The 9,554-nt window shown below is 53.3% G+C and overlaps 1 protein-coding gene across 1 annotated transcript; it reads left to right on the plus strand.

The window, feature by feature from the left end:
• LRPAP1 (LDL receptor related protein associated protein 1) lies at window positions 1-9,554 on the plus strand. Its single transcript, XM_056849104.1, has 8 exons — window positions 1-204; window positions 3,296-3,440; window positions 3,980-4,104; window positions 4,585-4,705; window positions 5,940-6,098; window positions 7,257-7,339; window positions 7,518-7,694; window positions 9,479-9,554. The coding sequence occupies exons 1-8, from the start codon at window positions 1-3 to the stop codon at window positions 9,542-9,544; spliced, it is 1,080 nt and encodes a 359-aa protein (XP_056705082.1). The 3' UTR covers window positions 9,545-9,554.

The raw sequence follows: 9,554 nt of genomic DNA on the forward strand, positions 1-9,554 counted from the left end.
ATGCGGCCGCCGCTCCTGCCTGCGCCGCTCGGGGCCCTGCTGCTGCTGCTGCTGCCGCCGCTGCTGGTGCTGCCGCCGCCGGCCCTCAGCTCCGCCGCCGCCGCCGCCCAGGAGGCGGGCCGCTACTCGCGCGCGGCCAACGAGGCCCCCCCCGCCGAGTTCCGCCTGGTCAAGCTCGAGCAGCTCTGGCAGAAGGCCAACCGGGTGAGGCGCCGGCCCGTGGCGGGGAGTTCCCCCGGCCGCCGGGGGGGAGGGGGGCAGCCAGCTAGCTGGTCCGGGGTGTGCCCCGCCTGAACGCAGCCAACACGTGTCGCGTCCCTGGGGGGCCGACCCTGTCTTGGGAAATCCCTGGCGGTTGGGTGTGTGTGTGTGTGTGTGCCCGCGCGATGGGCAGCCCCCGCCCCCCGAAGCCCGGCGGTGCCCTGCGGGGGCTGCGGCCCTCCCTTGAGACCGGGCTCGCCAGGTGCCCGCAGCGGGTGGGCGGCTCCCTGGGGAAGGCTCCCTCTCCCCCGCCCCCCCCCCCAACACCGCCAGCCTTGCATTTCGGGCCTGAACGTGCCTGCGGGCGGGCGGGGTGCTAACAGCGTGCTAAAGCCTGGACGTCAGACTTTAGTTTAGTTTACTTTATTTGATTTATATCCCACCCTTTCCGAACTAAGTTCGGCTCAGGGCGGCTAACAATAGCACGTGCACATACATTATAAATACAACCATAAAACCAATACATGTCAATATAAACCATTAAAAATGTAAGTACCTAAAAGGCTGGCGCCCTAAGAATAAGAAGCTGACCAGCTAGCTACTCTATGGTAATGCCTAGAGTTTCTACAGCATTGAACAATGCACTGTTGTCGCATCTGGGTTTTTGATTGGCTGTGACGTCTGCATGGCGCCCGACACTGATTCCCCCGCCACAGCTCCAGGGGCTGCTGGGCCACGGTTTGGCATTGCTAGTTGTAACTTCAGGAGAACTTTATGCCCTCCTGGAGGTTGGTAACCGACTTTGCCACCACCGTGTGATGTGGGCCACACCCATTTGGGCAACTCCTGAAGACAAGTGGGTTGTTACAGCAACTGATCCACAGTGCTTCGCTCGCCATCACCTCCTCAGCAGCCCCATTGCCATGGGTGCGCCCCTCCTTCCCCTGCCGTGTGCAGTTGTCCTGCAGCCTTTGGCCCTTGCCCTGGTAACGTGATGTCCAGGTGGATGGGGCATATGCTCTGTGCCCCAAGATGCAGAGTTGGAAAGCGGCAGGTGGACTTGGAACCCACTCCCTCCTGGCAGTCAAAGTGCCTTAATTTTGAATGCAGAGGTCGGCCTAAGATTGCATGGTGATCGTTCCTGACCGGAGACCTACAGTGTCGTTGGCTGATGTTATCCTGTAACGTGACCAAACGTTAAAGTTTAAATTGCCAGAGATGTTAATATTAACAGGGTTTCACTCATTGCTGGCCACACTAATCCTGTTGCCTGCTGGACTTTGGAGCGGGTCCCCTGAGGTGGTTCCATCAGGCCTTTCTTTCTCATTTTGCCGGCTGCTCAGATGTCTGGTGGATGTGATGTTGCGTGATGGCCCCATCTAAGCAAGATGCATGCACACATGAGCCACAGGGCCAACATGCAGTGGTATATGCAGAAGAGTTATGATGGGGAGAAGTCCAAGACAAAATAGAGCGAGGGAATATGAGCTGGCCATAGAAAGAGCCCCGACCTCCCCTCCCCTCCATCAGGGATGTTGTTGAGCCATTGACTACCATGTGCCTGTCAGCCTGACCCTGTGTGGTGCCAGAGGCCAGTGTGAAGCATGAGCCACCATGCCTCGTGTGCATAGATGCTCACGCCCGTGTTTTAAGACGCTGAAGGAGAAGTCTGGTTAATGCTGTAGGCTTGCCTTTGGGAGGCACCAACAAGAGAAGTCCAGCTCGTTCTGCTCTTACACCACCCTCTTGGCTGCCAGGGCCATCTGGAAGTGGAGGGAAAAGGGAAGCTTTTGGCAAACTCTGTAAGAGGTTTTGTCATAGTCCCAACTTCCTGATTTTTCCTCGCCTGTTGAGCTGTGCCGCCGGTCCCTGTGGGGCAGCCAACGGTCCATGTTACATTTTTACTGTTCACCCTTGAGGTGGAAGACCTTCTTGGTTTGGAATGGGTGGCACTGAGGGTGTGCCTGTGTGGAATGCCCAGCTGGGGAAGGGGCGCTGAGATTTTGTGACACTGGGAAGCAGTCCTGGAGCAACCATCAGTCAGTCGCTGGGACAATGGGGCCTCGGCCATTGGTCTTGTGTTCCTGTGGAGATCATATGACAGATAAGCTGTGTGCATGTGAGAAATAGGCATTAATTGCTGATCTGGAAAAAGCCACTTGTGCTGTTGAAGAACAAACGTAGTAGAAACCTTGCTTGTTGCTATGCTGATCCAAACAGGCTGGGAGAGAAGGGGAAAACGACACCGGAAGTGAGGAGGGTTCACTGATTCTGGCTATTCCTATGCTGCCTCTTCAGCGTCCTACTCAAGGCAGCTTACAGTTAAAATAACATAATATGTAAAAAGTCTTGACCTGTATAGCCCAGACTAGCCCGATCTCAGAAGCTAAGCAGGGTCTCCCTTGGTTTGTGTTTGGATGGGAGACCACCAAGGAAGTCCAGCGTGTACACAGAGGCAGGCAATGGCCAACCACCTCCGTTAGTCTCTTACCTTGAAAACTCTACGAGGGGTCGCCATAAGTTAGCTGTGACTATATGTATGTGTTTATATAATATATATATGGCCATCGGTACCTTGTTCTTCTGCCCTTCCACCAGGGAGTTTGTGGTTCTTCCATATGCTCTAACAGGTGGGGCTGGGCTGAGAGATGGGTTGCACTTCTAGGCAAGTGTGGATTTAGCCACAATGCTACACTAGACGTTTGTTTGTTCAATACACTATTTATATCCTATTTTTTCCTTATGGCTCAAGATGACTTAAAATCTGAATTAAAAAAGAAACACACATACATACACACAGTTTAAAAGATACAAAATGAAACCCCACGTAACTCCCCTCTCCCCAAAGAGATGTTTGCAGATTTGATCACTGTGCAGATTTGTGGATCTGAGCGATTGCATTGCAAGACAAGACCCTGTGGTGATGCTGCCTCTGGCCATCCCACCCTCCTCTCCGGGTGCAGTCCCCGCTGAGGCTCTCCCCAGCTCATTGCTCCGTGCCTTTGCTATGCTTGCTTTGAGGCACAGGCTCAGAGGGCTTGAATGGCGCTGAATTCCCAGAGTGGCTGAGGGGGCTTTTCCTTTGCCGTAGCAGCTTCATCTCTCTGCTGTGAAACTGGCTGAGCTGCACAGCGACCTCAAGATTCAAGAGAAGGATGAGCTGAGCTGGAAAAAACTGAAGGCAGAAGGGCTGGATGAAGATGGAGAAAAAGAAGCCAAGCTCAGGCGGAGCCTACACGGTAAAGATCATGCCCCTAGCGAGCAAGCTTTCCCAAGAACTTTTGGCTAACAGGCCATGGCGATTATATAATTTATTTATTTAAACACTTAAACCTTTCCTCTTGGTTTAAGGTGGCTTACAATAAACATCCACAGCTAAAACCAAAGATAACATAGCAAGCCCCCAAATCCCCCTCCCCCCATTAAAAGATGCCCACCGTTTCAAACCCCTCAAAAGCCCAGGTAAACAGGCAGGCCTGCCTTTCATCCTCTACTGATGAGGCAGGGGTATGTCTGAGATCAGCAGAAAAGGTTTTTAAGCAAGGACTTAGGTTTTTAAGCAAGATGGGGGGCCGTCCTGGCGTGTCATCTGCTTGCACTTTTGTTGGTGCTATTGTGCATGTGAGAACTCGCACGGTTCCCCAGTAGGTCCAAAGCAGTCTCTGCAGGTGGGCTGCTGTCTGCCACAGAGACCCAGAAAGCCTTTGGAGAAAAGTTGTGCGAGCAGAGTGGTGGGCCGTGGCGTCTAACTTTCTGTTGCTTATTTCCCCCTTTTCAGTCATTATGGCTAAATATGGCCTGGATGGCAAAAAGGACGCTCATCTTGGGGGCACAAACTACATCAAGGATGGCCTGGAAAACGACGTGCTGGATGACCCTAGACTGGAGAAGCTGTGGAACAAGGTGGGAGGGGGAGTGCGGGAGGGGGGAGGCCTCCCGTCATATGGCCTGGCTGCTGTTTTCCCGGTCTTGGTTCTTGCACTGAGCTGTGCTCCCATTTTAAGTTCCTTCTTTTACATGCCGGTGGCTGCTGTTTACTGGTTTTCTGCACAGGCTGGAAAGAAACTTTTCCCTTCCTAATACTCTGCTTCCCCCCAAAGGCCAAGGCATAAACAAGCAGAGTGTACCTGGTAGTTGTATCTGAAGTCCTAACGTGGCATGTGGCATTTGATGATTGGGTGTTCAAGTGGAGTTTCTGCATTCCGTGTTTGAGTCGGTCTCTTTCCAATCACAGACTTAATTCCACCCAACTATAAACTAAGTGCGGATCTGTGTATCGGGAAGGCAGAGTCGGTTTCTTGAGGCTGCCATGCAAAACCCTGGGCTCGGGCTGCTCATGTCGCTGGACTGCTGTTCCTCCTAACCCACGGGTCTTCTTTGCAGGCCAAAGCCTCGAACAAGTTCTCCGAGGAGGAGCTGGAGAAACTGCGGAGGGAGTTCAGGCACCACAAGGAGAAAGTCCACGATTACCATCTCTTGCTGGAGACTGTGAGTCGTACCGAAGGTAACGGCACTCGAGGGCTGGGGCAGCAGGGAGGGCGTGGTTGGTGGGGAGGCAGGGAGTGACCAACACCTCAAGGTCATGGCTCTTGCTTGAGTCACATGGGCAATGTCATGGCACGATTTGCTTCCTGGTCTGCCCCTGATGCCAGCTTTCCAGAGACCTGCTTAAGGTGGTTAACTGTTGAATAAAAAAAGCAATTTAACTTCCAAATAACAGTACAGAATACTATTCCCCCCGTACACAGACAACAGAACCATCAAAAAAGAAATCTCAGCACAGGTCCTAAGATGGCCATCAAGTTGGATATACAGGCCATAAAAACGCAGTTGAGAAAGAGGAGGATAAAAGTCCATTTAAAAGCCTGGCTAAGGAAGGGGTCTCTCGGAGGTCTTCCCCTGGGGACGTCTGGCAGATCTGATTGGGCCACAGTGGACCACAGGAATTCTCTCAGAGGTCACCTTTAAATTTCACCGTTTTTTGAGCTTCATTTCTCCCAATAATAAGTCAATGTGCAGCATGTCTATCTGGGGTAGCCGCTGATTGGGCTGTGAAGGGTATTCCCTGTGGCCCACAGTCCTGGCACCCATTTGCCCCTTCCCCCCGCCTTGACCCCATGGAGCCGTGCCAGTTTCAAAGAGAAATCAGCAGTTCTTGGTGGATCCCGGGTGCTGTGGTCCCCAGTGTGACTGTAGAGGTGCCAGCGTAACATAGCGTAATGGTTACAGTGACAGGCTTGAGTAGTAGAGGGTCAGATTCAGGTCCCCAGGATTGGGGCTAGGTGACCTTAGGCCAGTCATGCATTTTCAGCCTAGCCTACCTCACGGGGTTGTTCTGGGAATAAAATGGAAGAGTACAGAACAACCCATGCCACCCTTGAAGGTAGGGGAGGGGTCAGAATGTCAAGAGGAATGGTTTTGACCTCCCCCCTTTCTTGCTTTATTCTGTTGACATGGGAAGAACGGGGTGTGTGGGTGCGGAGTGCCACCTCTCAGAGAAATCCTGTGATGTAGACATTTTTCGGGGTCACACATTTCTCCTTGTAAACATTGGGCATTAAGTCTGATGAATGTTTGTCATTTTCCCTGGGGCATTTTTTGCAAACGTGTCTCCGTAGGGAGTTAAGGGGCATAAGGTGAGAGGAAGGCTGAGAAGTGGGAGTCGCTGGATGCGGTTGCTGGTGGGCCCTTGTACGTTTCTAGCTTTGCATTCACTTGCTGATGCTTCTTGGTGACAGATCTTTCTAAAAATGTGATTCACCCTCTGGAAGAGGATGCGCTGAAGGAGGAACTCTTGCATCAGAAGCACCGAGAGCTGAAGGAGAAGCTCCAGAGCATCAACCAGGGCTTTGAGCGGCTGCGCAGAGTCAGTCACCAGGGCTACGACGCCACCAGCGGTACGTGAGCCGCTCCTCTTCTGGACGCCTTGCTGCAGCCCTTCTCTTCACATTTACATTTGGGAAGTCGGTGGGCCTCTGTGACCCTAGGCATGGTGGAAGGAGACCTGGTCCAGACCTAGCCAGCTTCAAGGTTGTCTTCTGTGTAGGTGTGAGGTGTGTGGAGCATGGTCAGCTGGTAGCATGCCAGGGCCGCAAGCAGGTGCTTGCATGTGCCAGGCAGGGAAGGGGCGCAGTGAACCAGCCATGGGAACACCACTTTTCTGACCCTGCTAGCCTACCAAAGAGGGCCAAGGGCCCACCCGCACGTAAGCCCACTACTGCGGCTGGGAGGCAGCCAATTGGGCCGGGGGCCGGAGCTCAAGCACAGGGAGGGGAAGGAGCCTTTCACTCTGAGGGGCTTCTCCCAGGCAGGCTGAGTGTGGCTGGCCTTCCCCAACATTCCCAGAGCTGTGGCCTTTCAAATCCGTCATTCGCATTCCCATCTTTCGGCCTTTGCTCCTTTGCTCCGGTTGCAAAATGCCGGCGTTGCGCACCAGACCAAATATGAGAGCCACCCCTCAGCTGAGACCCAATGCAGGACTTGGCTGGCTCGGTGGTGCATGGTGGACAGAGACCCTTCCTCCCCACACACTCTTTCTGGGCTCTCCTCAGTTCAACAGCTTTAACTGCTGATGTTTATCTTGCAGCTGTCTGCTGTCTCATGTGTCTGTGTTGCCAGCTTCAGTTGCTTGAGGGCATGTTGGGCATTTTGAGGGCATGTTTGGACATTTTGAGGGCATTTTCTCCAGTTGTACTAATGAGTGCCCTTGAGGGCTTTTATAGTAGTGAGGCAAGGCTTGAATTTCTGGAATAAACGAATGAATCTCGGTCACCCTGGACCAGGTATGGGACCCAGTGTGACATCGTGGTTAGTGTCAGTCTAGGACCTGGGAGACTCCAGGTTCAAATCTCCACTCTGCTTGCTGCGTGACTTCAGGAAAGTCACACCCTTTCAGCCTGACCTACCTCACAGGGTTATTGTGAGGATAAAATGGAGGGAAGGACAATGATAAGCCACTTGGGGTTCCTATAGAGGAGAAAGGTGGGGCATAAATGTAATAAATAAATTCATATTTGCTCTTTGGCAACAGAAGTCCACCTTCTTTGTCCCTACAGAATTTGAAGAGCCCAGAGTGATTGACTTGTGGGATATGGCGAAACTAGGCAATTTTACAGAGCAGGAACTCGGATCACTTCGGGTGAGTTGAGCTGCATTGATATTTAGCCTAATAAAGACCACACACACACACCGCCAAGTGAGGAGGAGTCCAGACTGTGCCCCTCTGAGGGTCATGGGTGAAAGGAGTCCTCCATGGCTGCTCGATGCTGCTGCGATGTGGGTTTGACCCTGACGTGTTCCTCGATCTGCTCTCCTAGGAAGAACTGAAACATTTTGAAGCAAAAGTGGAAAAGCACCATCATTATCAGAAGCAGCTGGAGATTTCCCATGAGAAGCTGAAGCACGTGGAAGGGACTGGCGACAAGGAGCACCTGAGCAGAAGCAAGGAGAAGTACGCTCTGCTCGAAGACAAGACCAAGGAGCTGGGCTACAAGGTCAGTGTGAGGTTTTCCATTGCCCTCTGCTGAGCCTTCTGTGGGACCTGGGGGGGGGGCTGTCTGCTTGTCTGGGAATGCGCAGGATGAATGAAAGGTGAGTGCATACGCAGGCAGGCCACCCCAGTCCTGAGGGAAGCTCTCACAACCCCTCCTCTGCAATGAAATCAGTCTGTTCTAGCTCCGCTGCATGTGTGTTTCTCGTGAGAATGTGGCTCAGACTTGCTGGGCCAGAGGAGCCTTGACCAGACCCTGCGGTGTCTGAGGGGGTGCCCCAGAAGGCCCGGGGCAGGAGCACACAGGCCAGGCAGTGAAGAGCCCTCGGTGGGCCTCCCCTCCACACTTTTGAGTCATAGTTTTTCAGAGTTCTCGGAGCTCATGGCTGTCCTTATAACTGTGTGGTGTGAACAAGCCCCATGTGCTCTTGGTTCTCTGTCTGCTGCCCATCGGTTTCACTGGCCCATTGTGGGTTAGTGTTTAGTGTTGAGCTCGGTTCAGGAAAAATCAGGTCCAAATCCCCACTTGCCATGAAACTCACTGGGAGACCTTGAACCAGTCACCCAATCTCAGCCTAGCCTACCTCTCAGGATTGTTGGGAGGCTGCAGTGGAGAAGGCAAGAACCACGTTTGCCACTCTAAGCTCGTTAGAGAAAGGGTGAGGTAAAAATGCCCCAAATGAGGAATGCTCTTGTTTCTCCCTCGGAGCTGACCACTGCCCGGATCACAGCCTTAAGAACACTGGCCGTGGCCTCCTGGCCCAGGTCCTGTCTCCCATCTGCCCGAGGGCTGGGTGGAGGGCTGGGTGAAAATGGCCAGCAGCTGTGCAAAAGCAGAGAAGAGGGCAAACTCCCAGCTGAGATTATTTGGAAAGGGACTGAAAATCAGGTGGCCAAGATGGTGATGCCCTTGTCCAGTGCGGCTTATCTGGCTGCTGAATCTCAAAAAGGACATTGCAGAGCTGGGGAAAGTCCGGAAAAGGGCAACCAAGATGATTAGGGGATTGGAGCACCATCCCTATGAGGAAAGGCTGAAGACTTTGACAGAAGACGATTGAGGGGGGACATGTTAGAAGCTTATAAAATTATGCACGGGGTAGAGGGAGTGGACCGAGAGCTCCCCACCACCACCACAATACTAGAACTCGAGGTTATCCAACGAAGCTGATGGGCAGTAGATTCAGGGTGGACAAGAAGAAATACTTTATTCAACAAGTGATTAGAATGCAGAATTTGCTGCCAGAAGCTGTAGCCATGGCCAGCAACTTTAATGGCTTTAAAAGGGGGGGGGGTTGGACAGATTCATGGAGGGAAGGCCTATCAGTGGCTACTAGCCATGGCAACAGAAGCAGTCAACCTCTGAATCCTGGTGCCAGAAGGCAACATTAGGGGAAGGCCTCGGCCTCTGTGTCCTGTTGGACCATCAGACTTAACTGGCTGGCCACTGTGTGAGACAGGAGGCTGAACGGAGTGGGCCCTCCCTGGTCTGATCCAGCAGGGCAGCTCTGCTGATCTTCTAGCGTTCTGCCTGCCGGTGCCGTGGCCTTCTCTAGTGCCCTTGCTGGGCAGCCCTTTCCCTCTGGAGTCCCTGTGGTGGAGCACGGCAGAGAGGCTGCCCAGCACAGCTTCCAGTCTCCCCCCTCCCGCTCCCCATTTGTGCTGCTGCTTCCAGGCTTCAGGTGGCGACTCGTTCCTGCGGTGATCCGGCCGCCGTGCCAGGGTGGTGGGGCCGGCCTCCCTCCCCATGTCTGTTCGCTGAGTGGATCCTGTGGTCTTTCTCTTCTTCAGGTCAAGAAGCACCTGCAGGATTTGTCGGGCAGAATCTCCAGAGGTCTTCAACACAATGAACTCTGAAGCTCTTTGC

The sequence above is a fragment of the Euleptes europaea genome, chromosome 4 (assembly GCF_029931775.1).
Source record: "Euleptes europaea isolate rEulEur1 chromosome 4, rEulEur1.hap1, whole genome shotgun sequence".
NCBI classification, from domain to species: Eukaryota; Metazoa; Chordata; class Lepidosauria; order Squamata; family Sphaerodactylidae; genus Euleptes; species Euleptes europaea.